Source organism: Lissotriton vulgaris, chromosome 12, assembly GCF_964263255.1.
Source record: "Lissotriton vulgaris chromosome 12, aLisVul1.2, whole genome shotgun sequence".
Lineage (NCBI taxonomy): Eukaryota > Metazoa > Chordata > Amphibia > Caudata > Salamandridae > Lissotriton > Lissotriton vulgaris.
The window spans coordinates 598,723,853-598,741,897 of record NC_141700.1 but is presented as its reverse complement, the minus strand read 5'-3'; the positions used below and the strand labels follow the sequence as shown (position 1 = coordinate 598,741,897).

The following is an 18,045-nucleotide window of genomic DNA, read 5'->3' as shown; positions in this document are numbered from 1 at the left end:
TCTTCACTGTCGTATTTACACGGGAGAGACATGGTTAGTAGTTGTTTGGGCGATGAGTGGTGCAAGCTTCAGTGGCCTCCTGGTCAGAGCCCTGGCACTTAATATTTTACAAATTGGGCACTGTATAGTTATTTAAATTTTTCTGCATGGACACTAAAGGTGTCTTCAATACCCTCCTCTTTTTGTTTGTATGTCAAAATAAGGCCGGCTTGAAAAGACTTCATTATAGCCCTTCCTATTTTTCTAGCCATAAGAATTTAAGGATCACTATAATAATCTCTCCATTGACATCTGACCTCAAATAGAAACAAAGATAGGACTCTGCCTAAGGCAAGGGCGCCCTCAATCCAGTGGGGCTTTCCTTTCATGCCTGCCTTAAATGTGTTTAGTTTGCACTTGTAGGCACAGTAAACCCAGACTTACTGTCTTTGTCAATGCTCGTTTGGTACGCTATTGCCCACAAACACGTGAAAAGACAATTATTCTCCTCAAACTGAATTAACTTGCAATCACACCTAATCCATGGAATAGTAGTGATAGACAGATATTTTTAGTTCATTTAGTAATAAATGTTAAACCTGGTAGGTTACAGGCACTCCACCAACACTTAGCAACAGACTATCCGTTTCTGTGCCCTGTCTTTCATAAAGGTTGGTTTGTAGAAAGCTACAAACGATTTCAGAACTGCAGTATTCTGCCCTCCAAAACTGCTCTCCTGATTTCAGTTCAACAACTAGTGTTGGATTCACAGTATAACTAGCTGCCGCTGTAAAGCAGCTCTATAACTCTGAAACATATGTTGGCATTACTTATCTGGGTGGAAAAGTCTGGAATTCTGCTGGAATTCAAATTTGTGATGTGCAATTTGGGAAGACAAAAAATAATGAGGAACTGAAGTTAGGACAGCAAACGTATGTTGCATAGTATAAGCGGTCTAAAAAAACACAGCCATTCTGAAGAATTGTTTCTTAGGTTTTGGACCCAGTCAGCTTGTTGGCAGACATTGTCTTCAGTAGATATCTTAGAATGAGCTTTGGAGCAAGCAGCCCCTTGCTCATGATTGAACGTTTTTTGTTGCCTACTCTGGAGTGGAGCTGCTCTTTATTTAATGGCGTTCCTCCCTATTCTTGTGCTTCTCTCACAGAGGAGCAGTTTGGTCTCCCAGTGCTCTAATTGGGTACATAAAATCCTTCCACTGCATACTCGGGGGAACTCTTTTCTTTTTTTGTAATCAGTTCTCGCTGGCGTTCATGTCTTTCCTTTCTCTTTCCCCCTGTTTTTCCCTTTACCCAATGCTTTCCTGTACGCTTTGTTTCCATTGTTTCCCTTCTCTGATGCTCCCGTCCTGCCCCTATGTTATGATTTTTGTATTTTATTTATTAAATTTTATGTGGGTCAGGCAGCTGCTGGGCTGATGACTTCCTTTTTTGCTCCTTACACACACTTCCCTTTTCTTGTTTTGAAGCAGTTTTAACATACTTTTCTCACACACCTGTCTGCCATGTTAGAATGGTACATTCAAAATGTCCGCCATGCATCAAGATGCAGGCAGGTCTCAAGAAGCATTTATCATGGCACGCGTGAATATGCATCACAGTGCATCGGTGGCCATCATGAAATAGGTTTTCTTATATAGAAAGCCCATCATTGCAAGAGTGGCTGCCAATCGTGCACATGTGTCTTGATGCATGCGCCTGCATGCTACTAGTAAAAAGCATTGGCAACGTTAACAGCTGAGACTTTTGGAGCTGAGACCTACTGGTTTTGTCAGTATTTGTGTTTTTTTGTGGCAGTAATTTTTTTCTAATTTTCAGCGTGGGCCGTCTGCGACCCTTCTTTTTAAGATGACAGGTAATTAAGGGTGGAAATACTGTGACTGTTGTTACTGATTTTATCTATTATCTCTACCCCAGTTATTGGCGAACATGAGTTTTTGGTCTGGAATTGGTAATAATATGGGAGGTCTGGAATTACCAGGCCATTACCATCAGCACGTGCAATTCTCGGAATTTTTTTGTCACTTTTCTTCTTGCCTAGAGCAGAGGGACCAGGTACTAATTGATTAGCACCCCTTCTTTGGACTTTGACTTTGAGGGACTAGTGAGGTAGATCACTCAAGGATTGGTCTCAGAGGGTGGTGTGGGGATAGAGCCCTTAGTTCAACTAGAGCATGCATCTCGCAATAAGTACTGTTACTCTTTTTTACAAATGATATAAGACATGATATACAGAAAGAAATAATGCAGATCGTGCTTCGATTCTCCGGGGTAAGGGAGGTTGCACAGTCAAGGACTAATCCTGAAGACAATCTGTGGTCCAGATTGTTTTCTTCAATGTGCATGCACACTGAATCAGCATCTAAGCAGGTTACCTTCTTAGGAAAAAAGGCTTTATTTCTATCAAATATACTTTGATTAGTGATATGGCTAAACAATATGTAATCAGTTCTAAATAAGGGCCAAAGATTACTTTGTGTTATCTTCTGCGCAATTGGACTATGCATAATCATACTGTGTCTCAGCAAGGTTTACAATCTGAAGAGTACACAAAACACAGTGTTTGGGCTTAGGGAGATTAGAAAGTGTCAGCAGCATGAAAGTCTGGCTCAATGTTTGGTTGCATGCTTGGAATAATTCAATTCTTCTTAGCCAGGAGTCTGTGGTGTTTGAGCACTGTTCTGTCACCATTCAGCAGTTTGTTGAGGACATGTCTTCATCCAGACGCGAAGTGCTGCTTCATCCTCAGAGTTCAGTTCTTCCAGTAGGTGGTGGGTACCGGTCCTCTGCTCTCTGAGGCGCCCAAGGTGGATCTCATGGGCCTCAAGATGAAGTCAGCATCTGGCATGCCTTGGTCTCAAACAGGTGTAGGTGCATGGAAGTATTCAGCTCTCACTGTGATGCTGGCACTTCAGGTTGATTGCAACGCCAGCGAGTCCCCGCAAAATGAAAATCTGAGAACATATCCTGCCAATGGGGTATCAGGACCATCTAACACTCTCCGGGAGGGGCAGCACAGTTCAAGGTGGTGCAGGGAACAGAGGGAGATCTCTGACAAGCTGCACTCTGTAGTAAATTACTTCTCTACTGTTCTCCACTGAATAGAATGTACCATGACATCATAGAATGCATGGGTGTCTCTCTGTGCTCACAGTGTCAGTTGGTCAACTCAGGCTAAGCTGCTTGGAGCTTACTTGTGCATCTTCCTTTACTACACACTCCATTTGTAGGCAGCCCAGATAGGTTCTCTTCTCTCTCTTTATTCATGGCAGTGCAGCCACAATCTTGGTTGAGCTGGAAAGCACTCGCAAGTCATCAATATTCAGCCTCCAGTGCACTAAACCCCTTCAGGCAGCATTCTGGAGCTGGCGTCTGGCTCTGCGCCAACCCCAGAAAGATTCTCTACATGCCAAGCATTCCATCTCCTTCTCTCTTCCAAGTTGCAATTCAACACTCAATCTTTGAGCATGTGCCCCAATCCTTTAGGTAAGAAAGCCAAAGGTGTCTGTCTCTGGACCCAGCCTTTTTCTGCATAAGCGTTCATAAGCCAAAACGGATACATATTTAGGATCAGTGGCAGTTTGTCTGAAGTCAACTGGCCGATTAGATGATTTGAATTTGGCCCCATATTTCTGGAGAAAACCAATCATTCAAAGATGGATTTCCTTTAGGTCTAAACCAGCCTCCCAGGTGAACCATCACTCTGTTTTTGTAGGTTGGAACATGTCTCTGGAAAACAATGCAGAATATGGGAATTGCATGGGATAACTGATGCAGAAATACCAATCTCTGCAGTAAATCCCCATTCTTCATGGGATAACTCAGAATAGGATAGTAATGCTACACCAAGAAATGACCTCACTTGTGTTGTCGAAAGTTTGGATGCAGTGTTACCACAATGAAAGTCATTCAGCAATGTGAATGAGGGGCTCAGTTAGCAGGAAGCTAATGTTCTGAAGAGTACAGTGCTAATGACTTAACCAGAAAAACACCACACGGATCCTAGGCACCAACACAGAGGTACCTCCAGATCATTCTTTGAACATAAAATGGTCAATGGAAGCAGAGGGGCAATGGGGATCTCCATGAATGCTCAAGTGAAGTGGAAATTGTGTACTTGAAGGCTACCCAGTACCTCTTGCTGACAGTGATTCAGCTCCTCAGGTAGGCAGGCCTCTGAGGTAGCCCACTGGACCCCATTGGCAACTGTAGCACAGTGAAGAGGCAAGTAGGACAGATCTACCCGAGGTAGCTGGGATTCAAGCAAAAATGTCTTTAAAAAAATCAGATCAGGAGGAATTTACTAAGATATGGTCCAGACTAGAAACATACTGTAAACCAGAAAACTGGCCGTGAAATAAAGATGCCATCGAAAACAAAGTCAGAACTGAGCTGGCAGTACAGGTGAAAGTCCAAAGTAAAGTTGTGGCATTATAAAGGTCTTATTATTATTATTATTAATGTAGTTTTTTCTTTCTCCTCAAAGGGCATCAGCATCTCCACATTGTCTGGTGCCAGTTAATTGAAAGAAATGCCAGGCTCCTTCCTGGGTCGTGGAAGGAATATAGACATGATGGGAAGACACCTTGCTTTCTGTTTTGTGCAGATCCCATTCTGCAAAACCCTTAATCCATCTACAGTACCCCCAAATGCACAGAGATCCCGCCACGTTTCACTTTCTCTCACACACTTCTCCCGCCATGTTTCACTTTCTCTCTCATACTTCTATCAGTCTTTCTGCGCTTGAGGTCTCATAACAGGAGGGACGGTTATTTCAATTTTCCAACAAATAAGGGATCTCGGAGTAGGAAGGTCTGCAGCAACACAGAAGTTACCAGAGCAATCTTTCGATCAGAGCAAGGACTTCTCCACATGGGAGGATGATATTTAAAGTTAAGTAAAGGTGGGTTTGTGGTTGGGAAGAAGAAATGGATTTACTTAGGAAAAGTTGGGGTGGTGCGGTTCGGGTAGACGATTGTTTGAGTGGGCATCTTCAGCAGTAAAATGCAAGTCACAGCAGTGGCCCGGGACTCCCCAAAATTACTACCTCACCCCAAGCCGTCTGCCTCACATAGGCAAGTTCCTTTCAATTTCTGCAAGGGATACAATCAAGATGAGTATGTGGTTTGTCAGCCGGGCTCACCAGATATATGATTTGCTCTTCCCTCTCTCTCCTTTGTTCAGAAGCATTGGTCTCCCAATTTCTCATGAAGCCAGTCTACATTGGCCCAAGGGCCAAGGCAATCTCTAATGATCACTTAAGCTTCAAGAAAACACAACAGATTCTGACTCCAAATGCCCAGAGACTGGCCTCTGCACCTTCCTCGAAGCACCTTGGAAGGTCAGAGATGACAGTACCAAACGCATCCATCAATCTGTCAACCACACACCTAAGTCCCATCATACCTGCAAGCAACAAAGTCCTGGTTTACAATACCTAGTATTGAGAACATTTCTTCCTCCCTGCTAAGGTCAAGTATTCATTCATGTGACATAGAAAATAAAGAAAAAGTCAACTCTGATGTTTATCCTATGCATTGACTTGTGTCTGGTTATAATTCCTTTTCAAGTAAACTAAACGCTCTTGCCTTCACTTCATGTTTATCCTTCGTGAATCATATGTACAGTTACCAGTAAGCCTTTTGTGGATGATGAAGTGACTTCACCACCAGGTAAGTTTGAGGTGCTATAGAACTACTTACGGCTCTCCCTGTGGTGTGTTTTCAGGTACGTGAACAGTATATGTGGCATTTCTGAACTGAGGTGGTCGAAGTCCAGCGATGACAGATACAGAGGCTGGTGGTCCTTTTTCTCCAAGCTTATCGGAAGCTTGCACCATTAACAGGTACTCCTTATTCTTCTCCAACGACAGACCTGTCGTACGGATCCAGCCAGTGTTTCTATCGACTTCAAATCTGCCTTCCCCACCTAATGAGAAATCAACCAAAAGAAAACCTGACAGTCAATAATATTTATGTGGACCGGCCATGAGATGAAGTAATTTGCATCCAAACCTATGAAAAATGGAACATACAAAGTACACTAAAGTAAAGTTCAGATACTTGAGAACAACACTTAAGGTGAAGACAGAAAACAGGAGCTAAAGCAAGAAAACGTGGAGCCATAGAAAAAGGTAATTTACAACAGTAAATGTATGTCAGAACACGGTGGGACAACCAATGTGTTCTTTATATATATTTACTCGCCTCTACTAAACCTATCTCTATCTTAGGCATATAGGACAACCATAACCACTGGCAATTGATGTGACAGAAATTTTTTGTACGGCTGAACTTTCTTCCCATTGGCTCCCTCTTTAGGGTATGGTGGCAAAAACAGATAAGATTGAGTGCATGAGTCATTTAGCAGAGGAACAGGAGGTGCCCCAACAAGGTGGTGACAATGGTTTATGAAAAAGTATTCGTGACCAGCACTATGATCTATGCAATAGTTCTAAGTAGTGGTTTAAAAATAGGTTTTTCAAGCAGAGGGGTAACTTCACAGATACAACATCATTCCAGTGAAATATGAATTTCATCCAATTGGAAGCCTACTCTCAGACTGATCCACTTCCTTTCTGCTAACCAGTATCTAAGCATGACAGTACAATTAAGTAATGACAGCCCCAAAACACTAGGCTAAGATTTTCCATTGTCCTCCGATAATAACCATTCTCTTAAAAACAAAAAAGGATGACAAAGCCTGAACAGTCTAATTGCAATCAGGGACATTGTTAGCTTAAACTTTCACAAAAATCCAGAGTTGCGAAATAGCGCCATTTGCGATGGCAAAAATACTTTTCCTGATGTACAAGCACCCAAACTGCGATTCTCCAGAATCACAGTTTGGGTTTTGAAATCGCTATTTGAAAGGGGCGTGTTAGGGCGTCCGTGTTATGTATCAAGGTTTTGTGACCTAAATGCAACTCAAAGTTGGTGGTAATGCATTCGCATATTGGAAGGGACCCCTTCCCCTTTGTGAATGTTGAAAAAACAAATTATGTACCACTGCCTGCTCTTAAAAAACTAAAACAAAACGTTTTATTTTTTATTGTTGAGGAAAACGGGTTGCATTTCAACCAAAAAAACACCTTTATTCAAAGGCAATCACAGACATGGTGGTCTGCTGACCCCAGCAGGCCACCATCCCTGTGATTGTAGGGATTCCTAATGGGTCGCAAACGGTAACCTACCTCATTAATATTCATGAGGTAGGTCGCTTTGTATCCCACTAGGAATAGCAAGTATGAACCAAAAAGTTTCATACATAAGGAATAGCGATTTCCAAATAGCGATTCGGGATAATTGCTATTCAAAATTGCTAATCCTACTCTTTATACTGCTGGCCCATAGAGAGCAGCTTCATAAAGCTCTCACTTCTACAGACAAAACAGATTTTAACTAAGCTAAAGGTGCTTTTACAATCCTGTAAACAATGGGAACCATAATGAAACATTTTCTTTTTTTTACCATAAATAAGTAACATTTATATTATACTCCAGTAATGCCATCTCGAGGATTAGATGTCATTTACAAAACACTTGACCTTTGGCCTCTTGGTTTATTGTCATCAGAGTTCTACAAGTACAGTATAGTGCCATATTGCTGCTTCCCCATTATATATGTGTATATATGTGGGTGTGTGTAAACATTTACCTCCAACATTATATGACCCTATACACAACCTACTCACTCCCCCGAAAACCTCCATATTCCAAGGCAATAGTAGCAGGAGCTTACCTTCCAAGAGAAAGTATTCTACTTGTCCATGCTCCCCTTCATCAGCATCTTGGGCTAGAAGCTGGTAGACCTTGGAGCCACCAGCAGCCCCTGGGGAAACCACTGCCAAGTATGGGAAGGGTTCCAAAGTCCATTCCGGTGCATTGTCGTTCACATCCAGTACCGTAAGTTGTAAACGAATTAAGAACCAGTTCATGCCTGAGAGGAGAAAGGCAACTTTGAGAAAAAACACTGAACAGCCGAGCTAACAAAATTTAAAATGAAGTTTAAAGATATTTGAATACTTTAACCAGAATAACCATTGTGCCAAAAGCATGACTAAACACACTCACAAATTACACATTTTCTAGTCCAATGCACAAATGGTGCCCTAAATACCTCAACATAGTAATCTATGAAACTTAGCTTCAGGTAACTTTTAGACTTTGAGATTTGTCATATTAACCAAATATTGAACCACATTTGCATCCCATCCTGCCATCAGAGGTGTTTTAACTTGTGTCACAGCAGACATATAATATGTTTAGTTAGTAGCAGTGATAGCTGCAATTTTTTTTTATTTTTGTACTAAAGTATATAGGTATAGACCCAATACACCTCCATTACGCTCTTCATTTCCTCTACCAGGTAGTTAAGATGATCACATTTCTCTTTAGTATATTACGCGGAAAATCCCACCTCAGATGTTTCTATATACACCTATATGGAAAGAACATTTTTATGTCCCACCTGGGCAGCGCTTGCGCTGTCTCTTCGAGACCTGCTGTATTCAGGATATGTGCATAAAGCTCCGCCTACTTTCCGCCCATCTTTTTAATTGGCTCCTGTCCCTGTTCTTTGTAAATGGTGGATTTTTATTGGTCCTCAGGCTTAGTAGTCCCCTCCTTAGTACCGCCTTGTCTCTTCTTGTAACTTTCCATTAGGACATCCCCTGTTATATGTGTTGTTACGCCCTAGTTTTTAATTACAGCCTAAAGGCACTATTTTCTTAAAGGCCTTCAGACAGGACACTCATATGGTCCTAAACTAGGTTGGCACTGGTTACTTTACTCGCTAGCACATCTAACATTTATATTAGACCTTCTATAAATTTTCCGTCATCAGCTCTACATAGAGTACAACCTAATCCAGAATTAATGTAATCATTCTTTTGTCACATTTCAAAGCTACTAATTGTATATATGGACATAGCAATTTGAATGTACTTGTGGTACTGTCTTGCATGCAATGCATTATGGGCAGGGTGGATTTACCATATCTTCTGCAGGGTGCAGTACCATATGTGACCAAAAATGTATGATGCTCACTATGGACCTCTAGGAGCAGCTTGCGGTACTGCACCCAGGCAAGCAGTGCTGGTGCCTTGCTCACTAGGGACCTCTAGCAGCAGCTTGCGGTACTGCACCAAGACATGCAGTGCTGGTGCGTTGCTCACTAGGGACCTCTAGGAGCAGCTTGAGGTACTGCACCTAGACAAACAGTGCTGGTGCCTTGCTCACTAGGGACCTCTAGGAGCAGCTTGCAGGACTGCACCTAGACATGCAGTGCTGGTGCCTTGCTCACTACAGACCTCTAGAAGCAGCTTGCGGTACTGCACCTGGACATGCAGTTCTTGTGGCTTGCTCACTAGGGACCTCTAGGAGCAGCTTGCGGTACTGCAATGAGAAATACACTGCTGGTTCCTGGCTCACTACAGAAACATTTGCAATGCACTAGGTCTCGCATTAATGAAAGTATGAGCTGTTGGAATTGCATTTTTATTTGCAACACCAATACCTCAAACTATCAGTAATGCGAGACCTATTGCATTGCAAATGCTTGTTTATATCATCAGAAGGCGAAAGGCTTGCATTTTAATTCTGGGTGTTTAACCGTAGGTCCTGTGCAAATATTTACAGAAGTTTAAGATGTTTTGCATGCTAACATCAGAGGAGCAATTATCATACGTAGTGTGATGGTTATCAAACACGTAACTTAACATTTCTGAAACACTGACCACTTTTGTCAAACCCACTTTTCAAGCCAGGCTTTTTTTTAGTTTAAGAAGAAAAATAACAAGGGAATAAACACTAAAATCGCATAAGATACGGTTGGCAGAAAAATAATTATGATTAGAAATATTTTTCAATCGATAAACAGAACACTAGTTCAAAAATATAATTTTCCTTTAGGGCCTTGGACACACCAAGTGGGAACCTATATATATTTACATATATGTTCAATGAAAACAACAAAGGTTACAGGGATAGTAATAGTTAGGATCAGATTTCACTAGTACAAAACCATAGAAATTCATTCATCCTGAGCTAACTATAACTTACGACCCCACAATGCACTGCTTATGACCTTACATATTACATCACTCCTAACATGGTCAGTGGCATTACTGGTGACATCTCAAATGACCACCATGCCTCCTCACCCAGGGCACCCAGTGTGCAGCATGGGGACCACAGGGGGAGCCTCAAGGCATCCATGGTCCGAGCCCCGTCGTGTCTGCTGGCAGAGAAAGAGATAGAAACTCAGCTTTCAGCAGGTGGGAGCACTTTGGCAGCTCGTGCCTGCTGGAATCGGAGTGTTTGCCTTTGCTTGGCTGGAGCTGTGGGCCTCTGTCAAGCAAAAGCAAACAGCTATGTCCCGGGGGCTGGCACCCTGGGACATAGCAGGAGTCAGCCCTGGGGTGTGGAGGTCCCTAGGGTCATAATTGGCTCCAGAAGGGGGGTCACATGGTCTCCCTCTTTAATGGTAATTATATCCCCGGGAAGGTGGTAGTCCCCAGGGCACGGGGAGTCTACTCGCCCCCACCTATTTATTTAATTTACTGCGCTGGCAAGGTGCTGATCCCCAGGGCGTGGGGTGGTCCATGAGGCCGTGTCACATTTTTTATTAAATTAAACCCTGGGGAGGTGATGGTCCCCAGGGCCCAGGAAGAGGTTCAACACTCCCCCCTGCCATAATTTTAACATAAGCCCCGGGGGAGGTGGTGGTCCCCAGGGCATAAAAATGCCCATGGAGGGAGGCATGCCCCCATCCTAGGGCTTTATTAAAAACAAGCGCAGGACCAAAACCAGGCAGGAGCAAAGTCAGCTCCTGCTGCACCCAGGTAGGGTACATGTTGGGGGGCCCTCTGGCTTCCCCCACAGTAAGTCTCCCGGGGTCATTAAATCCATGACCCTAGGAGAACTGACTAGATGTTTTTAAAACACTCCTAGCTAGAGCTCTATGTTCTTCACCTAGAGGGCAGAGCCCCCTTGCGGTCAGTCTATGACTGTACTTTATAACTTGAAAAAAGTTTAAAATAGAAATGTTGCTGTTTTTTTTTTAATAAAGCTTAGTTAGATTTATTAATGACAATCACTTTAATTACACATTGACCTGTGTGAATTAATTAAATATTTTTTTATTATAATTAATGGTCACTTTTTTGACAAAGACAATAGGCCCATTTTCTTTATGTTGATATACTGAACCTTTGACAAAGTAAAAAGCTCATCCTTACTTAAAATGGCACCACTTCTATTCAGCCATGGGCACCAGTGAAAGTTTGGGCGCCAGACTTTTCACCTAGCCCCCCCCCCCCACTCAGCATGGCTTGTAAGCAGCAGGGAGGGTTGCCGGAATTTGCCCACCCATGGCCAAAGGCTGTGCGCTGTGTGGGGTTGGCTGCCCGCCAAGATAACTATTGAATTTGAGTGGTTTTGATAGTTTAAAATAGGATGTTTTAAATGCCATTTTCACCTAACTATAACATCCCTTTAACCTGTTTTTTTTTCAGTGAATATATATATAATACAACAATACTCCAAGACTGAAGTCGGAGCTGAAGACTGACTAGAGCCGACAATGTTATAATACGTTAAATATAAAATGTAATCATACTGTGGAAGCCAAGACAGCATTGGAGACTGAATAAAAGTTGACAGTAGTAAGCATATGCTCTAATGCAGTCTTAGTGCGAATGCAAACAGAGACCTCAAGACTGATTTGCATGGACAGTATTGTAGATAATATTGCAGGCAATCTATATAATACAATGAAACTGCAAGAGCAAATACAGATCTAGAAACTCAGAAGAGTGACATTACATGAGATGAAACTTTACTGCACAGTGTTGTAGAGTAGGGTTTACCAAAATATGGGTCAGGACCGATTTTTGGAGGGTCACAAATTTCAATTCAATTCTGTAGTTATCTCATGCAGTGCAAGACTGGACGACGCTAGGGATCATGCTTGCCAAACGCAACATAGCTAAACACTGGGGAGATCCGACATACCAAGAATGGAGCAGTGATATGGACAATGCAATGGTTGGCAGAAAGGGAGGCATATATACATTGGGGGTGCCCGAAGAAATGGGAACACATATGGGGAAAATGGAACTCATATAGAGGGAATATATGCACCCCACCCCCGAGTGAGTCGGCAATAGACTCTAGTTGATCAGATGAGGGGCGAGAATACTCTAAGCAGTGCACTGTATTAATAATTGAAGTGCTAAATTGGATGTCGCAATTGTATAGAGAAGTGTAAATGGAACAACAATGTCATGTTATATAACCATGTTGTGGAAAGATGAACATGCATTCAATAAAAAGAAATGTAAAAAGAAAACTCTGTAGTTATGTCACGCTTGCTGCACGTCAAAGACAGAGGTCAAATGTCAGGCTATGTCTTCTTACAAACTGCTGCTTATTTGTTTTAACATGGGTATTGGTGTTTACAAACTCCTCTCGCTTTGCAGTCAGAGAAAGAACAGTAAAGTGAATTATGTGACAATCTTGCTGGTGCACAGGTGTATGAAGGGAAAGACTGGGGGATGACATTTTAATGAAACCCAAAACAAAATGTAAATACCTATAAATGAACTATGCACATTCAGAAGTTAGGAAAACAAAAAATGAAGCACGCATTTTTTGTAATTCTGAGGTGTGATAGGAACAAAGATTTTAATAAGATCAAAACAAATCAAGATATTTTAATTGGCGATTTACAAATGATATATATTCACCGAAACTCAATTTCCACACATTATCATTAATGTGCAATATAGTTATATCAGTAAAACTGTATGCCTGTGTAAATTTAGTGACCATTTCTATGGAAAATGTGCCGTTTGTAAATGACAGTGCACCACCACACAATGCTTTATTTACATTAAAAAATGGTCTGTGTGATGTCCATTAAAGCTAGGTGGGTCACAAAGGTTTGTCGATCTTAAAATTGGGCCATGGTTCTAAAACGTTTGTGAGGCACTGATCTAGAGTGTATAGCGTTGCATACACTTTACAGTAAATAACTTTATTGCGTGATTTAAAAAACCATTGCAAGTACAGGATTTAGAAGGTATCAAAAAGTGTTTAAAATACATTTAAAAGTTCATTTAAAAGAGTGGATAAATAATATTCAATATGGGTAAGTAATATCTGATATGGGTAAAAATGACTGGTGAAGCCTGCCAAGTCATAGTACTAACGAGTGACCACAGACTGTGGGCTCCTCACAAAGTTTTTTTGCTGCTTGATCCATAAATCTGACAAGGGCACAGTTTAATTTAGTGTTCCTCGGATCGAAGCAAGCTAGGACTGCTGCCCTACATGTTCTAATCATTTCTGTATTCCAGAGGTGCTTAAAGAGGGCCCGTCTTTCAGTCAGCAGCTTGGGGCAAAGACAAATGATATATACACTTTACATGAAAGCATCATACTGCAAGAGCAAAGTTCGAATTTTATTCTTGCCTTTGCATTTAAGTTGAAGTGAGCCTTTAAACAGACAAACCCTGTGGGATGTGCAGCCTCTTGCTATTGTTATATAGTTCTATTGTGTGCTAAACCGAACACTCAATTATGACTAATAGGCACTGGTGTAATGGCTCTGAAATGCTCTGAGACCTCCTAATCAGGACTCAGAGAATGAGCTCTGACATTTAAAAAGGTACATGGTTGACTGGCTTATACCCACATGGCATAGCCTAATTTACTTGTAATCCCCTATTATATGGCACCAGGTGTACCCAGGGCCTGTAAGTTAGCATCCCCTCAGGAACGGCAGCACTTGTTGTGCCACCCTGAGAAGGATAATGAAAAACATGGCTCCCAGTCTGCTACTGCAGACTGGATGGGAAGTTTAAAACTGCTCACTCAACTTTGCCATTCAAGATAATGGCATAGCCAAGCCCCCCCCCCCTTTAATATATATATGTAAGTCAACCCTAAGGTAAGCCTGAAAGCAGGGTGCTGTATATTAAAAGGTGGAACATGTACATTAACATGTTCCAACAGTAAAAACCCTAAATTGTTGTTTTTACTATGGAAAAGGCTAGTAGCCCCATTGGCGAGCTAGAGGCTGACCCCTCAGTCCTGCTAACATCTGACTGCGACTACAAAAGTTTGTACTGTAAGGTTTAAAAAAACATCAGTACAGTAAATCTGATTTAATGATTACATCGAATTTAATGTCACTGGTGGGCAAAGTGCAACTTTGGAAGTTGCCATTTTAGTGGCCCAAGGTATCCAGTGCCCGTTTACAGTTGCACACAAAATTGTCCTCACAGATGGCCTTCTGCCGCCCAAGGGGCACATGTGAACTACTCCCACGAGAGAACACAATAGAAGCCTGCGTGGGGAAGAGTGGTGACCTCTCCCTCATAAGAAGTCAAATGAGTGTTGGGCCAAAAGGCGAGCTTCAAAGGGAAAGCCACTTTTGAACAGCAAATGGCAAACACTTGGGAGAGGGGCTGCTCTATTCTTTAGGCAGACAGGCTGGCACTAGGGACAGAGAGGGAAAGCCAGTTGTCAACCCGTTTTTCAGGCCCGTTTAGCCCCCTTCGTAGCCACACCTCTGGGTTGGGGGTAGGGAGATCTGCACACCAAGAAAGGAGTTCTGAAAATGATGGAAGTGGGCAGAACAGACTTCTGGGATAGCTAGATGCCACAGTTCGGAGGAAGAAGTAATCAGGAGGGGGGGAACCTGATAGCCTATTGACTAGTAACTGTGACATACCCTGAGGGCATTTTGGGGGCATCTGAAGGGCACCCCTGGCACTCAGAAATCCGATCTCAATGGACTGGATAAGTCAACCGAAGAAAGACTGACCTGCTACACCAAGGACCCGGTGAAGAACGGCTGCACCGACATCGACTGCACCTGGTTGCTAGCAAAGGAAAGGGACTGTGCCTGCTGTGCCCTGCTTGTGGAGAAGTTGATTCCTAAGTCCAGCCGAAGTGAGATGTTATGTTATGTTATGTTAGTATGAATTTGTAGAGCGCACGTTCACCCCAGGGTTTCTTGGCGCTGTGTACCGCTGGGGAACCCGTCCTGGCTTTCCCTGTGAGATGGTCCCTATTGGGCATCCCCAAGGTGAAGCCAGGCATCCCCGGCAGCGAGGGGGCTGTTGTGGAGATTAAGCAAGCTATTGCCCAGAGTTACAGCGTGGGACCCATGGTTAGTGAGGCACCGAGGCGAGATTTATCGAGCCCGCTGACATTGGTTCCGTACCCTGCCGCGTCGGGAATTGAACACTGGTCCCAGGCCGACCTCTGCTTCTGGGTCTGCCGCCTCTAACCAGTCAGCCACACTTCTCCACTGAGAGACTTCAGGTGTCAGTTGACTGACCACCTGTTCACAGCACAGGTCCACAACTGCTGAAGAAGCCTGCTGGGGCGAGTTGGTAGCCTCGATCACTGGAACACCAGTGCTCTCTGCTGTGCAGAACCAGGGACCAGAATCCAGTGCTCAAAAGTTGCCCCCCAGTATGCTGGACCTGGGAGAGACATCAGAGGGCAACTTGGTTGTCCAGAGGCAAGATAACACCAGAAGAAGGGAACCACTAAAAACCACTGTACCTGGTGACTGGTAGCCCAGTTTTGACCGGACTTCTGCCAGGCTCAAGGGGACTTCGAGGGACACCTACCTCTGTGGCCAGGATCCCTTCAGACCAAGTAGTAGTCAGAGGAAGATCCCCGTCGACTGCGCAGCATTTTCAGCATTCTTGAGCATCTTCACCACCCTGTATTCCTTGCATCAGGACCACTCCATAGCAGTCAATGGCAAGGAGCCACTAACACCGGATCTTCACTGGAGACTGCTTCTTTTGTCAAGGTAACTGTTTCTGTGCACTCTGCTGGTCCATCTGAGCTGATGTCATATATGGACATCAGCTCAGGGATATGACCACATCAGCCATGAAACAGGCTGCAACTGATAATGAAATGCAAATGCCACAGTGCCAGGAAATAACCTACACCTTGTATATATTTATTCTCCCCCCCCATATGACAAACAAATACCTACAGTATAATGCAGCTCCAAGTCCGTAGCCCACACGTGTAAGCACTGAAGGCCGTAGTAACATTGATGGAGCACAACACGCACATTGTGAAATGTATGAGAAAAACAGTTGAACGATATTTTAAAAGTCCCAGGAATAGCAACGTATCACACGCATGAACACATGGTGACGGGGAGTAGTACCTGCCACTAAACCTTAGAGCACAGACACATTGCAGTTGTCAAGCCAGTAGGCTTGGGATCATCCATTTCGTCTTACCGACTGAAGAAGGTGGGATGAGACGTCCCATCCTATTGGTTGAGTGAAGTGAATCTGCAACGCAGGGGTGCTGGCCCACAGGTACGTCTGGTGCTTACCCAATCCTTTTCGGTCGGCAGCCTTGTGTGGCACCCAGATCACCAATCAGTTTGGGCTACATGGAGATCCAATCCAAAGGCAGCAAGTGTAGGCTCACCGGGGAGGTGCTTAATTTGAGGAGATGGTTTTAAGTGGGTCCCACCGGCATTCCTTTTTTAGGGATCAGCACTTATTATTCCTCTTCAGACTGACTCAGAGCAAAGCCGGGCAAAACACACAAGGGGGAAAGAAGGAGAAAGAGAAAGAGAGAAAAACTGACAAAGGAGAAAGCTTGAACTACAAGAGGGATTATACGGTAGGGAGTGCCTGGTGGGGGATGAATGAGATGTGAGGTGGAATTAAGATTATACAGACCTGGTATTTGGCATGTGACAAACAAGAGCGCTGGCTGCAACTTCTGAGGAAAACTGTATTCTTTTACTAATTAAGCACTCCGCCAGGGCCTTGCGCAGTGTATTGCTTATTGTGGTGAAGACCCTTCCAATTCCCCCTCCCTCTAGGGCGGTGACCAGCGGTCTCATTAGAAAGAGACAAGGGAACAGGAGAAATGAAGTCAACAGGACTAGGAAATAATAATGAAATTATAAATAGTGTGGGAAACAAGATACAAATCTAGGCCCAGAGCCTTGATTTCCCTGAGACTATCGGTATTTTTCTTTTCAAATATGTAACAGGTGTCTGCAAACTCCAGGTGAAAAACTGGTTGGATTACATCTACTTATGCTCCTCTTTTCCTCTTTCTTAACGAGGCATAGATATGTGATCCTGTATGAGCGAGCAGTACAACTAGAAATCTCACCTCCCACATATTTGCTTTCTGAAAACTCTATAACTATCATTTAAATCCAATATAATTCCAGCTTCATTCAACTCACCAGACTTTGGGGAGAGCTCTAGCTGGCTTCAAGCAGACCTTTTCTCTTTTCAGAGTGGTGACCCCTTCCTGTGCATGGGAATGACATATTGGCTCTGCTAGGACTCCCAACTCTGTCCACCTTTCTGGTCTGACCATGTATTCTCCTGTGAAATCGGTGTGTTGTGCACTTCCCATTGTGCAGGACATCTCACTTCAGGTTTAAGAACCTTGTCTATGTCTGCAGCTGTAACCACAGCAGATTCAAGGCCGCGCTCATCAGGTTTCCGTTCTGCAAAACCAATGGTGGTGTTTTTGGTCTGGAACACAGTGCAATGCTTTCTGAATGTCTTGTAGTTTCATGGCTGTAGAATTAGTGGGCAATTCAAGGTTGGGTTCATGGCATTGCAGATGTCATTTGGCTAATTTGTGCACATTGTCTGCAATACAGAGCTTTAATCGTCAGTCTGAACGTCTCTCAATGGGCATGACCGTTTCCCTATGTTGGACACAGGATTATATATGGGGTATCATTTCCAAAGTACCGGGCCTTTCACATATTGCCGTTCTCCAGGCACCAAGAAGCAACCTTCGTACAGGGAGCGGGTAGGGTGATCATCTGAATTCTCAGTTATCACTCTCCTTCCAGTCAACTAACATCCCCATGTGGTTCTCCCAGCATACCCTCAACACACGCACACTTAGGGAAAATGGGTTCCATGTTCGATACGTAAACAGGAGAAAACCTAGCACCGATCATACCAGATTCTTTAACTTCACTCATTTTCTTAAAGTGATACCTCATTATCATAT

At 43.3% G+C, this 18,045-nt stretch overlaps 1 protein-coding gene across 1 annotated transcript in view; it reads right to left on the bottom strand.

Moving 5' to 3' along the window:
* LOC147677808 (neural-cadherin-like) overlaps window positions 1–18,045 on the bottom strand; it is a 684,133-nt gene that overhangs the window by 564,035 nt on the left and 102,053 nt on the right. The window contains exons 2-3 of the mRNA XM_086945589.1: window positions 7,736–7,933; window positions 5,699–5,924 (exon numbers count right to left, since the gene is read on the bottom strand). Coding sequence (XP_086801715.1) covers window positions 5,699–5,924; window positions 7,736–7,933 — 424 coding nt within the window. The remainder of the gene's footprint in view (window positions 1–5,698; window positions 5,925–7,735; window positions 7,934–18,045) is intronic.